We start from the raw sequence: 16,440 nt of genomic DNA, 5'->3' as shown, positions 1-16,440 counted from the left end.
GGTCTTGCACAAGGCACAGGTAAATTCTATGCGAATAAAATTAATTTGAATATGGGTCTGGAAAAGCTTCCCAAGTTACACCACTTTCAACCATTTTGAAATTTCTAATGCTCAGAGCAATAATTTCATATCGATTGTTCAAAACGATGTTGGGCATTGATAACACATTACAATTAATAAAAAGTTATCTTAAGGTTGATTTAATCACAGAGCAGTTGTTTAATTTAACTAACCTTCTTGGACTTTGGAATCAAAGTTCCATACACTCTCATGCTCTGCTATTACACTTCCTACAATTAACATAACAATTATGAACTTTTACCAAAGAATTTATGTCTGATGCTTCTAAATTTGGTTGAAAATAGAACATAGCATCTTCCTGATGATGTTAAAAGATGACAAAGCTTTCCTGAAGTCTTCGTCCAAGATTATGAATGCTGACATCTACTTAACTCTATCGAAGTACATATATACATTACCTTCCTATAAAAACAAAACCATGTTAACAAAATCTGCACATGTTGGAATTTACTTTCATATCAGTACAGACATCAAGAAACAGGTTTATAATTGAATTTAAAATTTTGGGCACCATCATTTACTTTTTTCTGTGTGAAACATGAGTAAGTCTTAAACACATAAAACAAAAACTTTGAATACAGCAGAACATTTATCATCCAAACATTGGTTAGGCAGTGAAGATATCACAGAATTTCATCCATCTGAAGGTTAACAAAGAAGTTAGTTTGTAATCGCTTCCAATACAATTCACTAAATGCTTTTTGAGAGGACACATTTTATTAAAGGCTGGTTTACGGTACAATGTGTTAAATGCATCCTGCCACGATACACTCGTTTATAGATTAAAATGCTTTCCAATTACCTTGGATAATCAACGCTCTACTATGTATTCCCGTAAACACATAACATAGTTTAGCTTTCCAAGTAAAACCCTGACTACCTACATGAGATTCAGTTTCCAATTACCAATTTCCTGTATGCATCATGTCATTTCAAATTACACTCTTACTTACCCAAACAGCATACAGACATTTCTTTTCTTCTGATCAGCAGTTAAAGTGCACAAAGAAATTCATAAAAAATATCACATCATCACTTCTCCCCAGATGAATACATTTGAAAAATGTACTCTTGAAATTAATGTAGTATATATTACGAAACTTAATATGATCAAGGGGCAGTTTCGACATTAAGCTTCGACCCCACTTCAAAGTAATCTCAAGGTAATGATAAGGAACACGGGAATTTTGTTACTTGCACCCAGCACACTTCCTTCTAACCTCACAAATTCAGGTATTTAATATGATGGGCAACTAAGTTCTAGGCCACACCCAGTTACGAAATTTCTAGATTTAGTATTAATGTATGAAATTCCAATATCATATAGACAAAATCAGTCAGTAGTTACTGGAAAGCCTCGCATCTTACGACATGAATTTCTTTGGCATCGTTTATCATGTTTACTGAAATCTCCTATATTAGTATAGGATTTAAAGGAAGACTGGGAGAAGATTTCTGTCTTCTGGGTTGTTGCGTTGTGTAGTATGGTAGATGTTTACCAACGTTTCAGAGGTCCATGCTGTCTCCGTCATCCTGATGACGGAGGCAGTATGACCTCTGAAACGTTGGTTTACATCGACCATACTACACAGCGCAACAACCCAGAAGACAGAACTCTTCATACTCATTGCTGTGAAAACCTCAAATCATACAAGACTGGGAGAATATGTCATGATTCTAAGCTGGTGCATTATTAATGATAAATGGTAAAAAGCAACGTCAGGAATATGTATTTGGATTGTACAAGAAGCATGGAGTATCAATGCTCCTTGTACGACTCCAGCCAAGTTTAGGGAATGTGCAAGGAATACTAGGAATTTGAAAAGGTTTCATAATTCACACAACATAATAATCATCTCATGGCTTGTTTGTTATGCAACCACTTTCTTTCCCATTATAATGTGTAATTAAATTTCCCTTGCAATGAAACAATATTTCTTAATACTGTACGAATGTCGAGTTATTTTTATGTATTGACTAGTGGAAAATTGTACAACAGTTCTTTCTGTCAGCTTCATCTCTTAAAGGAATGACGTTCTGGCACTTAAAGAGCAATTCCAGAAAAAATGGATACATATTCAAATAGTAACATTCAACTTCTAAAAAAAATGAACATACATCAAGTTAACTTAAAAAAGGAAGCATTTTATTATTATAATTATTATTATTTTAAGTTATCACAGGGAATACTACTGATTGCATGATGGCCAGAGGGGGATGTTATGTAGATGATTTAAAAAGAATAACACACAAAAAACAACCAATTCTCAAGTTGGAGGAAAACAACAGTAACAAAAATGTACACTACAAGACTCACCAAGTTAACAACTGCAGCACTGAACTGGTTTCGGTTCGCAAGAAAAAAAACTCCACTCTGAATTGCTTATACCGTCCAAATACTCCTTGCACAAAACACATTTTTTTCTTTTATCTTTAAAAAGTCATTTTAGTTCCAACTTCACACAAATTCTTGTCCACGAATCATGACACGTCACTCACAAAAAATCTCTCCACAACTCCAACAACAAAGAAAACAAAAAGCCACCTAAAACCCTGCAGATAAAGTAATAATAAGTTAAGATATCTGAACATCAAGTGATGCTACTTTTAAAGATTTGGTTAGGCGTTGAGAGAGATTTCTGTTACCCCCGTCACATGTAAATGTTCACTGCTTGAAATCCAGTTTAAGAAGTCAATCATTACACTTGTTAATCATGAGACACAGGAAAAACTAAACATCTCCTCCCCCACATTCTTTTCATGCCTATATAATAATAATAATAATGAAAAGAAAGGAAGAAAAAATATTGACAGCACCAACATTCAAACATTCTCATGCACTGTGTGATTTGAAATCTGCTGTCCAGCTAGCAAGCTAGCATTATTTCCCTCTCCACGTCAACCACCTCCTACAATCACGGACAAGGCTTTCCTCCCAGTTTGTGATTATTCTGTTCCCCTTTAAATTTAAGACTAATTCCAAATCTCCCATGACTGGAACCACATTTAGAATGGTGGAAAGGGATTTCAAACACTCAAGCAACGGAACAGTGTTCAAACAGATAACAGTAGTGAAAACCTCATTCCCACAATTTCTTGGCATCCCAAACTTAATTTTAAAGGGGAAGAGATTATAGATGTATAAAGGAAACCCGTTTCTCTTCAAGTCTTGTGTTGCATTATACTGGATTATGAAGATTGTGATAATGGCAAATGCGCGCAATTTCATTTTCAAACATCTTTTTACTTGCAAATAATCATTATTCAATTAATGAATGATTTTAATAAGAATGTTCATAAGACAACTCCCTGCATTGGTAATAATGAACATGTATATTATTTCGTGTTTAAACTGAGGAATTGCGCGCTTCATTTTTGTAAACACACACATTTCTCAGTAGGGACTAAAGTTATCAAAACAATGCGGGGTCTGGGGGTTTGTTAACGCCGTGCATAGGCACCCCGGTTCATTCCTCCTCCACGCCCTTCTCGGGTAAAACTTCCACGGCCTCCTCCACGGTGGTGGCCCATACCTGTCCCTCCCCTCATCATTCCTGGAACTGCACGAGGCCCACCCAGGCCACTGGGAGAAGGACGCCCCATCACAGCATCGCCCCCGGAACCCATACGGCCACCATCCATTGACTGACGGCCGCGGGCCTTCTTCTCCTCCACATTCAGCTTCTGCCCATTTTCTTGTGGAAAGTAGAATGGCTGAAATATACCAACAATTTGTTATTAATTTGCTAAGAATGAGTTACTACATCGGTATCTTAAACATGCATATCGTGTCACACAACACACATCTTCCTGTGGCTCTACAACCCAGTGTGGGTCTTGGCCGCCTCCTTTCGGAGGTTTCTTAGTCTTTGAAGTGCGCATTTGTGAGTAGTGTGTGACCAGCCCACGGCCTCTGCACAATTTCTACTCAATCCTGATTTTGTCTGCTAGAGCCATCAAGTAGAGAATCAGAAGAGACATGGGTGAGAAATGGCAGCTGAATTTTGCTTACGAAACATCTCATTCATGCTCATAACGTTCTTTTACTTGCCGTAAATCTACATGGGACCGCCAGCTTTACTTCCCCTCTGAAGGAAGTCGTGCTACAGATTTTTATCACCCTCAAAAATCCATCAACCTTGGCCGGGTTTGAAACCGCAAACCTTGGGTCCAGTGGCGAGCACGCTAACCACTAGTCCACCGAAGACGACACGCAACAAACATACTTCTTGTAATTTAGAGTACAGGAAAATCGGCTTTTCTTTATTTTGCACAACTGTTACTCCCCACGCCATGACTGGCACCCACTGTGTTCACCTACAGAAGTTTCAACTTCTTACAAATTTATTCACAGCACAACAAAATACTCTCTTCACCAGTACTTTCTTATATAACATTTATATGCAACACAAAGTGTAATTAAATTTTAAAAAATCTTACAATAGCAGAATGTTTAATCTATTCTTAAGCAACGTACTACAAAGATCTGTTACACTACATTTCTCCTCTTGCAGCTTATAATCCCATATGCCAAATGCAGCAGAACACAGTAAAATTAAACACTCATGCAATGCTTCTGATACTGAATCATACCAATAACGTATAAAGAGAATTTAAATTACCAGCCTGGTATATCAAAATTCAGAAAGTTCAAGTAACATGACAACAGATTATGTGGGACACTTCGTAACCTTAGATGAGTGCTGAATGGCTAAAACTGCATAAAAAAGTTTCAGTCTGCCTTCTGGACAACATTATGGCCTTTCACTGCACCCACACGTCTGGATCATTTGTGTACGGGGACTTAATTTTGTTGCCAATCTAACAGAATTTACCATATAATAACTTACCCTGCTATTAAGAACCTGTTGAACAGTGTTTGCATCTTCAAATGTAATGAAACCATAGTTTGGAACTCTGTTTCCAGGTACACCTTTATTATTCGATTTGCTGTGAATACGGAGATCAATGATGTGACCAAACTTGCCAAACAAGTCCTACAACACAAAAATACCTGTTTCTCAGAATCCACAATTCAATGAACGTGTTTTTTTAGTAATATTAACAAAGAATACACGATCAACTGAAGAAAAAATAATCGACAATTAAAAATGAGTATCTCATAACACTTTCACATATGAGGAAGTGGCATGAATCATATCCAATTAGAGTTATGCGAACAAAATAAGGCAGGCACGAATAACCCACTTGGTGTAGAGAACAAGTTACTATGGACCACAGTTTAATATGTTCTATTAACACATTTGGAGTGAAACATACTGGATGACGTGTATGTTTGTACTTATACTATGTAAAGTCTGTACAGGTTTGGACAGAAACTCAACTGCGTATGTCATTTATTCATTCAGTAACGTGCTTCGTTAAGGCCACAATTAATGTGTTTTATGTGTACCGAGAAATCCTGGCAATAGAAAGAAGTCACCTTGCTCAGGTATGAGCAAAAATTTACCTTCAAATCATCTTCGGTAGCATGAAGTGGGAGGTTTCCCATGAACAACTGCTGGCTGTCTGGGTACTGTTGCATCATGTTGGGTCCCATGCGTCGTCGGTCGCCATCTCCACCAATACTTCCTGTTGAGAACGGAATCCATTCTTTCACAAGACAAAGCAACCCTCCCGTCAATTTATATTCATAAAATGGGAAATGTGTAACTAAAATTTACAATGAGATTTAAAGAACAGACCAGTCAGTTACAGTTATAGCAGTTTAAAACCATAATCTGAAGATAAACTCACCATTATCATCATTGAAACTTCCCCTTCCAGATCCACCACGCTCATTCCTGACCATACCTCGGATGCTAGGTCCTCTAGTTCCGCCCCTGGAGCCTCGTTGGCCTGATCCCATAGACCCTGGCCCTCCAGATACATGCATAGAGTCCCTTGCATCGATGCTGGTACGGGGCCCAAGTGGAGGCTGAAAGATGCATCATACTTCCAAAATTTCTTAAAAATAAAGGCAAAGTTTCTTTTGTAAAGTAAAGTAAAGTAAAGTTTGTTCCACTATGTGCCGTAAAGGCGCTTGGTGTGAGTGGAGGTATAGCTCTTCGCTTTCTTGACCTAGGCACTAGATGGGGGGAGTGGTCGGCATCATGCCCCGGCCGGCTTTACCCCCGGGAGAGGACCCCGGTACCCATTGTAGAGGCTGGGTGGGCCCCAGAGCCGGTCTGGACGCAGAGGCTGGAGGAAAAGTCCTCTACCCCCGTCGGAGATCGAACCCCAGCCGTCCAGCCCATAGCTAGTCACTATACTGACTGAGCTATCCCGGCTCATAAAGTTTCTTTTGTATCAAATCACAATATCATAGATGTGTATAGGGGATGTGAGAGTAAGGATCCACAAATATTTTATCATTGGTACCAACACAAACAATGGCGGCCTACTTTTGGGCACTTCTGCACATCTAGTTACATGCCCTCATGAGCCAAATGGCTTCAAAGAATTGATATGTAAAGAATTCATTTACTACATGCATGAATCAGATGCTATTTGCACATAAATGTCGCTCTCTCTGCACCACTTGTCTTCGTTGAGCTTCACATTCCCCTGTAATGTAATTTGTATGTGGCAATCACTCCACGATACATTAAATGAATCAGATTGGTCAAATATTTTGCTAATGTCTTATTTCAGGTAATTTTCACTTGGATGCACAGCAACAACACAGAAGCTACTAACATTAAAATAACTTCAGACATTAATAAGGTACATAATGACTCACCGGTGACGTTGTAGGTTTTGCAGGAGCATTTGGGCTTGTTGACAATGTAGAGCTTAGTGATCCTATCCCCACTCCAGTTCCACCAGACTTCACCAACGTTGCGTAAGTTTTGGGCTCGTTCAAAACTAAAATGCGTGTGAAGTTTTGTGTGAAAACATTACAGGCTGCAACATCTATGTTACAGGGAAGACTATCACCATATCAATATCATAACAGAAAAGCTTATATAGCACTAATAATGAGGGCAACTAATTAGTAACATAAAAGAAAATTAAGTAGATGACCACGCCCTATTTCAATAAACTATTTTTGTGGCTACTTTGACACAGGAAAAGATTATGGGACATTTTATCATGATGGGAAAGTGTATACCTCAAATTCAATTAATACAACACCAATGAAATTGTTACAGAAAATAAATTATGTAATAAAACACAATTTAAATAAGAATGGAAGAGACTTTTACAGGATAACCAACTATGGTGGAAGTGCCAGTAGCCTGTGTTTATTTCTCTGTCTATATCAGGGGTCGTCAACCTGGTCCCTACTGCCCACTAGCTTTCATGGTGGGCGGTGGGGTTTTTTGTCCGTTACAAATTTTGTTCTTCCTCCATATATCGAATACATTGCTAACAACTTCGCAAGTTTAAATTTTTAAAATATGCTTTTGCAATTTACTTTTGAATTCCATCTCTAAACTTTGAATATAGATAATAATTCACCGGACACTTCTCGAAGTATACTCGTGGACGAGGAAGCAACGAATGAGCTCCGTAGCCAAAGGCACGAGTTTAGTGTGCATAAAGAGGGTGGGTCTTACCACCGGCCATCACTCAGTCTTCGAGCTGTACCTCTTTCATGGTGGTGGGCAGTATGTGCAGCACCAGTGGGCGGTAAGGAAATATTACCATCAACAAAGATACAAAAGTGGGCGGTAGGTATAAAAAGATTGATGACCCCTGGTCTATATACTTAAGTGCATTCTATTAGCACGTAATATCTCACCTGATTCACTATGATGATGGGTATCCTCAATTTCTTGTTGGGCTGTTTTCTCCTCTTCTTCACCTGCAACATCATGATCATCATTTCCCTCTTGTTCCTCTTCATTGTCATCCTCAGCAACATTATCCTGCTCCACTTCCTCTTCTTCAGACTTGATCACAGCGGGAAGTCCTGGCGAAGTGACAATACCCGGTGCAGTCGCTTGCTGCATCGGTATCTGTGCCTGAGGAATAGGCTGCAGGTTGGGTATAGGAGTCTGCGTTGGAATAATCGCTACCTGCTGTGGAATGCTGGGAGCAACAGTCACAGGCGATGGCATCACAGCAATAGGAATTGGAGCCGAAATTACTTCTTCAGGATGAACTGTACCATTGACAATGGCAGTTGCCACAAGTGGAGCAGGTACCACTGAAGGTGGTGGTGCCATCTGCTGATGTTGGGTTAGAGCAGCAGCAGTCAGCTGAGGTGGTTGCTGTTGTTGTTGAGGCTGTGGTTGTGAGGGTTGTTGAGTCACCATGCCACTTGCTACCGCAGCAGTGTTGTTAATGGGCGTGTTGGCATTATTGTAGTACGCCATTGTTTGCTGCGGGGCCAGCTGTTGGCTCTTGAACAAGTCATTTATAATTACAACACTGTTGATTTCAGTGTGTTTAGACAATAACATAATTGGACTCGTAATGCATACTAAACATTACAACAATCATAAAAAACAAAATATACTTGAAGAGCCAGCAAAGTTTATAAAATACAGACTACATCTGGAGGGTGAACAAGAAAACAGAAAAGCCAGGGTAGCTCAGTCAGTATAGCATCAGACTACAAACTGGACTACTGGGATTCAATAATCAGCAGGGGAAAATGATCGTTCTTCTAGCCTCTGCATCTAAACCAGCTACGAGGTCAACCCAGCCTCCTATCCAACTGGTACCAAGGGTCCAACCCCTGGGGGTAAAGTTCAGCCGAAGTATGATGCTGACCACTCATCCCCATCTAGTACCAAGGCCAAGAATGAGTAGGAGTTACACTCTCTCCTCCCAAGTGCTTCCATGGTGTGTAGCCAGACAGCTTTACCTTACAAGAGATCAGTAAAGCCAAATAATATGATTGCGTAACAAATGTATAGACAAAAGAACAGAATCAGGAAAAGTCAAAATATTAAAATCCTCAGCTGCACGTAGTTACAATGCATCAGGACAGTTGAAGAAGAATTACAAACCTTGTTGAAAAGGAAGTAAGAGGATAACAATGGATACATTGGAAAAGCGATTATGAGAATAGTATAGACTGTACAATACCCAATCCATGACAACAGTAAGATTATTTTATGGCGGTGCTTCTTAAACTATGCCCTGTGAAACATCAAAAGCCCACTCACACATGGGATGTAAACTCAGTGGAGTCATGCGGCAATTTCGCTACTCAAGTAAAACATGGCAACTGAAAAGACTATAACTATATTCCGGTGTGGTTTAGAGGTATAAACACCAGTCTGCAAAATGCCACATTATTTGCACAGTTTACCTCTTGCTCAGTAAAGAAATCATACGGCAATACTAAATTCTGATAAACTGTCAGCAGATGTGATAACACAAAATTTCAAAGACCATCTCTGCTAGATATGTATACGTACACTAAACTCAGAAACGGTAGCTGCAGTATACCAATTACAAAATTAATTGTATGCTAAGAGAAATCCATATTTCAAACTTACAGGAGGAATGGCATCAGCAGTTGGGGAATGCTCTGGTTCTGCATCTTCTTCGGCTTCAGAGCGTCCAGAATCTTGTTCAACTTCTTCATCACTGAAAATCATGTCCTGAACAAAAGAGTGCAACATGCAGTCAGCAAACAATAGGCACACCATCAAGAATGTAGGACTGACAACAAAACTACCAAGATCAAGAACAAAATCACATTTAAAATACTGGGATACTGGGAACGACCCGTTCTTCAAGTGCCTGAGCACTGCGGGTCCCAACTTTTCATTGGTTCGATCTACAGACAATCGGTAAGACTCCTTGGACGAGGGATCGGCCCGTCGCAAGGCCTCTACCTGTATACAGGGCAGCACAACACAGAAAAACGCGGACAGACATCAATGGCTTGAGTGGGATTCGAACCCACGGTCCCAGTGACGAAGCGGCACAAGGCCCACGCCTCAGACCGCGTGGCCACTGCAGACCCCCACAGTTAAAATACCATTCAACAAATAGTGACATCATCTTTGAATTACAATGCATTAAGCACTTATTTATCATGTCAAATAACACAACTGTGAAATACAATTATAATGCCATAGGTGTAGGAATATGAGCCGGCGCACCTCAGTCAGTATAGTGACTGGCTACGGACTGGACGACTGGGGTCAAATATAAAATATGACAAAGTATATGAAACTGTACCTGGTAACGAAAGATGTCATTATGAACGTAGTATTTCTTCGGAGACTGAGCAGCCAGTACAAATGTTTGGGTAAACCGACGCATGGGTTGTCCACTATTTGATAATTCTCCTGTAACCTAATATAAACAAATGCATTAGAACAAAATTAACATTAATCACCTTCCTCCAAATTACACGCGCAAATCGTACGAACTTTACCTGCACTACAACCCCATCACCCAAGGTGGCCTGTGAATCAACTTGGCTGATCTTGGCGTGGCAATCTCGAAAATTCAGCTGTTGAATCTTCTGATGAATTTGTTTCTGACCGACGACAGGCTTCGTCTCACGGTTTGGGGCGTCCAGACCACCATGAACAAATGATGAATTATTGTTGTAAAATCTGAAACATGGACAACATATTTGCCATCAACAAACAAAAACAAATATAAAGTTAGTATCTGCAAAAAATTCTTAACACCAATGTTGTTATTACAGACTATTTCACTGAAGTCAATGTTTACTAATCTTGAAAACATGAAGATACCATTTTTGAACAGAGGACCTCAAGAGACCAACAAACCATAATTTTGACATTTAAATCAAGTTAATTCTGTACATCTTAACAGTAGTGAAATGTACTGCACACTGTTTTTTATTAGTATATGCTTTCCTAATACAAGTACCCACTCAATAATATAGAATCTTGCCAGCAGATGGCAGGAGCTTGTTCTTTCACCAGGATTAATTTTCCAGCAGGGGCAGACACTTTCCTCTTTGCAACCATGTTAAGACAACCAATTTTTACTAAACACCAGTAATTTTATAGCACACTTCTCTGTAACGGTGTTCTTCCAACTATCTCAGACACTCCAACAAAAATCCATAGGGGATATCAATTTTTATACTATGGGCCTGCTGGTTGGACTTAATTCTTGGGATTCATGGTTTAGCAGTCTGCTACTGTGACAAACAGCCAACTAAACCACACATAAGATGTAAACATGGGAACAGTTTAAATGCCACGGTAATTATGGAAATTTGTCCCTTTCATCATCATGTGTAGAAGATGTAACTACAAAAGATGTGTCTGATTTCTCTGGGCAAAATGATCTATGATCTGTGTGGCTGTGAATGAAATGAAAGACAGAATATTTCACTTTTTCCTCAATGATTCAGCAGACAAACATCACATTCTACATAAATGCCAATATTCAGGGGCCAAGAAATACTCGCTCAGTGCACCAGTCACAAATGATTTGTACTTGCCAGACACTTCTCGACAACAGAAACAGACCCCCCCCTCACAATGTTGTAATTGCTTAACACCAGTATAAGGTTATTCATTTATTTATTTCTGTGTCCGGCAACGCCCAATGGATGTTCCGTGCTAGTGAGAGTAAAAGTAAAGTTTGTCCCACTATACGCCATGTAGGCGCTTGGGGGGAGTGGAGGTATAGCTCCTCTCTTCCTTGACCTCGGCACTAGATGGGGGTGAGTGGTCAGCATCACGCCCCGGCCGGCTTTACCCCCGGGAAAGGACCCCGGTACCCATTGTAGAGGAGGCTGGGTGGGCCCCAGAGCCGGTCTGGACGCAGAGGCTAGAGGAAAAATCCTCTGCCCCCGTCGGGGATCGAACCCCGGTCGTCCAGCCCGTAGCTAGTCACTATACTGACTGAGCTATCCCGGCTCAGTGAGAGTAGTAACTCTACACAATTTATACTCAAACCTGATTCAGCTGCCATCTAGCAATGAATCAGGAGACTTGGGTGAGAAATGGTCAATGAAATTATGCTGATGAAAACATCTCGTTCATGCTTGTACGGTTCTTTTACATGCCGTAAATCTATGACATGGGACCACCAGCTTTACTTCCCTCCGAAGGAAATTGTGCTACGGATTTTTGTCACCCTTAAAAATCCATCAACCTCAGCTGGGTTTGAACCCAAGAACCTTGGGTCCAGGGCAAGCATGCTAACCACTAGTCCACTGAGGGCGATGCCAGCATAAGGCACAATGACACTCAAGACATAACATCCCTTACATGTCGACATACAATTTAATACAACTTATTTGCACAGTGGTGAGGTGGTTCACCATTATAAGCAGACCTTGGCATCTGACACATGTGAAAACAAAGTTAATGTGATGGATCATTAGCAGTGTCAAATAAATACAATCAGCAAACTGCATTTCACTCTTATCTTCTTCCTGCACACCAGCATTCATAAATTCATGTCACATCAACAAAAGCACTTATACTCATGCCAGTTACTAATTTACAGCTCAACATCTGTAGAGGAATAAAAAGTACAGTGGGAGGTAATTAATCGACAAATCAAAGATTTTTCGTTCAACTGTGATTATCGCTTATCACAGAACAAAAGATGTGTGGATTTAATATGAATAATACAGTCACAAAAACACAAAACATGGTTTAGTTTAAGGCATTATTCCAACATATACACGGTGAAAATGAGAAAAACCATCAGAATCACTCTTAGTTGCCTTGAAGAATAGCTACGGACATCACAGTGAAACAAAACAACATACTGACCCGCATAGTGCAATTACAGCCACAGCAAGCATCTTAAACAGTATTTAACAATGTCTCAGCCAACTTTGCTATTTCTGTAGACATTCTTAATCAATTTATTCTCTTCCTTCTTCTTAAGGGTGCTTACAGCTCCTAGGTGACATCTGCGCAAGAATTTCTAGATTCCCAAAACCTTCGTTAGAATAGCAGAACTCTGTATGTTTCTGATTATGTTAGGTTATGTTAAATTGTTCTGACTTTGTCCATCAACCAAGTTTAAGACTAGTACAACCAAAGAGCCCAACAGATACGTTTTTCTGCCCTTCCTTTCACCTGATGACCAAAGTAATATCCAACTTCCAAAATATTGTAATTTTATATAAAGATGATAGATTAAGTCCAAAAAAAAATTTTAACATTTCTATTAGATGTTTATTATAACTCCTTGACTTGGGGAAGGGGTCTCATTCATTTAAAAGGCCTTTTGAGAACGGCACATAAATCTATGCCTTGAGTGAGATTCAAATCCACAAACTGAGTGCTTGTGAAATCATGACCCATGCCTTATACCAGGGATTCTCTATGAGTGGCCCACATAAATTTTTTTGTACACTGCCATTTTGTATGATAAAAACTGTTGCCAGATATCTGGAAACATATATTGTTAATGACAATATTTGGCAGTGACTATCGCTGTTAGTAACTGTAGAACTTAATGAATAACTATGTCACATTTTACTAATGAAAACTTGAAGGTATATATGTGAACTGAAATAGCAAAAATGAAACTTGATGCCGGAAAATACGACTGATAAGCTTAAGAGAATTCTGGAGTAATATATAAACTGAGAACGGCACATTCCTTTTCTGAAATTAAATCATAAAACGACACTCCAAATTACTAGATGATGCCCATCTTGTTTGCTTGTTTAGTTTATAAACTGTCAGAATATAGATGACACACTGGAGTCTGACTGAAGAATGGTGAATCTTTACCCTTTAGTACTAAACCCAAACAAACCTTTCTTATGTTTTTATATTCTCTGTGCCAAACACACATTTATTTTTAAGTTAAGCTACCCTCATCAAACACACATAGTTTTGTTGGGAATTCTTTGTCAGTATTTATGCAAAGAAGTATATGCTTCCAACAAATGAAATCAAATGGTGTAAGTGAAACATGAACTATAAGACTGCTCTCTAAATATGGTGACTACTGTGAACTACAGCATTTTCAAGGAAGAACATTTTCAAACTAAAATGTAAATAATTAAGTTCTTAAGATGAATTCTGCATGACTATATACTTATAATACTAAAATAAAAGTAAAGTTTGTCCCGCTATGCGCCATGTAGGCGTTTGGGGTGAGTGGAGGTATAGCTCCTCTCTTCCTTCACCTCGGCACTAGATGGGGGTGAGTGGTCAGCATCACGCCCCGGGCGGCTTTATCCCCGGGAAAGGACCCTGGTACCCATTGTAGAGGAGGCTGGGCGGGCCCCAGAGCCGATCTGGACGCAGAGGCTAGAGGAAAATCCTCTGCCCCCGTCGGGGATCGAACCCCGGTCGTCCAGCCCATAGCTAGTCACTATACTGACTGAGCTACGCCGGCTCTGCCCTGTGGATCTTGCAATTATGCAGCAATCTTTTTCCATGAAAGGCAGGGTATTTATTAACAAGAAGTAGAAGCATTTGGTTATATTAAATATAATCTTCCTGCAAGATACAGCTTAGTCTTTCAAGTAGTATCAAGCTGTACCATGTTGTTAAGTAAGAGCCATGGCTTCTTTCAGATGTAGACAGACTGCAGATGACACTCGTAAAACTCTTATTTGCAGAATCTGAATGCGCAATGAAAGAGTTAAAAAAATACAAATAACATATGTTAAAGAACATACAAACTCCATTTCTACAACAAAACCCACTAATAAACATTAATATCAACATATACAACATACTGATATAAGCTGTTCCACCCAAACAAATAACCACTACAAGATGAATGCTGAACCAGCTAACATGTACATGACAAAATAAAATATAGGACACAACCAGGACATTAAGTTCTGTAATCTGAATGTACATCTGTACGGATATACTCAAACAATTTCTACTTTATCAGGTCATGAAATCAAACACTTGGTAATGTAACGCCAATCCTTTTTGCTCGTAAATGAAGCATAGGCCCTCATATATTATTGGCCACAAGAATTAAAAAATTCAAACAATGTCATTACAAATTACTGTTGTAAATTGCAGGTCACCAGCTGGCAACAATATGCCTAAGGCAAATCCCAATGTGTGTGTGTGTGTGTGTGTGTGTGTGTATATATATATATATAAAACTTCTAAATTGTAATTTATTTAGTAAGTGTATGGAACTGCATACACAATAAAAATCATTCTGAAAATATAGAGTAAAATACATGTTACGTTTTACTTATATCCCAACCAAAAATAACTTCAGCTATATTATAGCTTTACCACAATGAACTTCCTGATTTCTTTCCAAGTTGTCCAAAACAACTGATTAGTTACAATCTAATACATGGAATTATATGAAACATATTTTTCATACCTGTGAAGATGTGCTGGTGCTTGATTCAGTAAAGTGTAGTACTGTCTCACAAACTCCCGACCTACACATTGGGGACTTGGGGGGGCTTCCATGACCATTTCCTAATTACTTACTTGTGCTTCCGACAATGAAAGAGATAAAAAAAGTTAAAAGAAGGCTGTTTAAAGAATATAAGACTGATTGATGGTGTATACGCTGCAAATTAACACCTGAAATAGAAACACAGTATAAATTAAGGCCATATTAGGAAAATATGCATATCACTTGGTTTAGTCTACAGTTATCTGTACAATTATCAGCAACTTACACTCCCTGCTTACAAAAGACAATTTATTGGAGGTTAACCCACAGATATACATAGAATTAGACAGACATTAGGCTGGCCATCAATACGAGTTATGTTCTGGTTGTAAAGACATTTACTATTCCCGTCTAGGCTGGACTAACCCTATTACTAGAACTGTTTAATTCAACTAAATATGAACAATGGAACACATGATTAGACTACAAAAGCATGGACGGCAGTTGGCGGGCAAATATTGTGTAGAACTTACCTGACTTCTTGCGGATATAATATAATACAGGATCTCAATACCCGAAAGAATTCAAATACTCGAATAATGTGTCTAAAGCGCTACTCTAACACTATCTTAACACATAAAATTATATTTTCTCACAACATAGCAACAAACCCACCCCACAAGAACTTCACTCACGGGTGTAGCACTATATTTTTAAACCCTTTCTTATCATACTTACCAACGAAACTTGTTGCGTTTTCTGGAAGGAAACAAAAGTCTTAAATACAACGAAAAATATTCAGTTTTATATAAATAATTAAATCACAAATATATTAATAATAATATACAAGATTTTATTGAGAACTACACGCACTCTGGTGTCAAAACAAACTTGCGCACAATAGATGCGCAAGAACAAGTCTCGTATCGTAAAATACGAGATCCCGGTTTGAGATTAAAAAGACCCTGACATAAGTTATGTGACCCCCGGATGTCCAGAAAGCCAATTTCTTAAACAGTTGAACATCATTAGCCGCAGAAAAATATTCTCGTAACTAATGAAAGTTACGGACATTAAATTTTATAGATCATGCTATGA

At 38.9% G+C, this 16,440-nt stretch overlaps 1 protein-coding gene across 4 annotated transcripts; it reads right to left on the bottom strand.

Annotated features, from left to right (window-relative positions):
• Window positions 1–1,930: 1,930 nt before the first annotated feature.
• Window positions 1,931–16,244, bottom strand: rin (ras GTPase-activating protein-binding protein 2). Of its 4 annotated transcripts, none has more exons than XM_022069836.2 (11): window positions 16,081–16,244; window positions 15,322–15,530; window positions 10,430–10,613; window positions 10,231–10,347; window positions 9,540–9,644; window positions 7,829–8,432; window positions 6,824–6,948; window positions 5,839–6,019; window positions 5,552–5,673; window positions 4,932–5,078; window positions 1,931–3,795 (listed from the first exon to the last, which is right to left on the bottom strand). In XM_022069836.2, the coding sequence occupies exons 2-11, from the start codon at window positions 15,417–15,419 to the stop codon at window positions 3,523–3,525; spliced, it is 1,956 nt and encodes a 651-aa protein (XP_021925528.1). In that variant the 5' UTR covers window positions 15,420–15,530; window positions 16,081–16,244; the 3' UTR covers window positions 1,931–3,522. The 4 variants fall into 4 exon arrangements, with proteins under 4 accessions (XP_021925528.1, XP_021925531.1, XP_021925529.1 ...); XM_022069839.2 differs by having other exon boundaries at window positions 5,552–5,658; XM_022069837.2 differs by lacking the exon at window positions 16,081–16,244 and adding an exon at window positions 15,876–16,041.
• Between the last annotated feature and the right edge of the window lie 196 nt (window positions 16,245–16,440).

This window comes from Zootermopsis nevadensis, unplaced genomic scaffold (assembly GCF_977971745.1).
Source record: "Zootermopsis nevadensis isolate Lab colony 2312 unplaced genomic scaffold, Znev_1.0 Znev_ptg000012l, whole genome shotgun sequence".
In the NCBI taxonomy this organism is placed as follows: domain Eukaryota; kingdom Metazoa; phylum Arthropoda; class Insecta; order Blattodea; family Termopsidae; genus Zootermopsis; species Zootermopsis nevadensis.
Note: the sequence above shows the minus strand (reverse complement) of the source record. Positions and strands in the feature narration are given on the sequence as shown.

Excerpts from the sequence above, each read along its gene's own strand:
- rin (XM_022069836.2), bottom strand. The coding sequence starts at position 15,419 with ATGGTCATGGAAGCCCCCCCAAGTCCCCAATGTGTAGGTCGGGAGTTT. Across the intron at positions 8,433-9,539 it reads CTGCTGATGCCATTCCTCCT|AGCCAACAGCTGGCCCCGCA; the intron begins GTAAGTTTGAAA and ends GACTTGTTCAAG. Across the intron at positions 6,020-6,823 it reads CAAAACCTACAACGTCACCG|CCTCCACTTGGGCCCCGTAC; the intron begins GTGAGTCATTAT and ends TGCATCTTTCAG.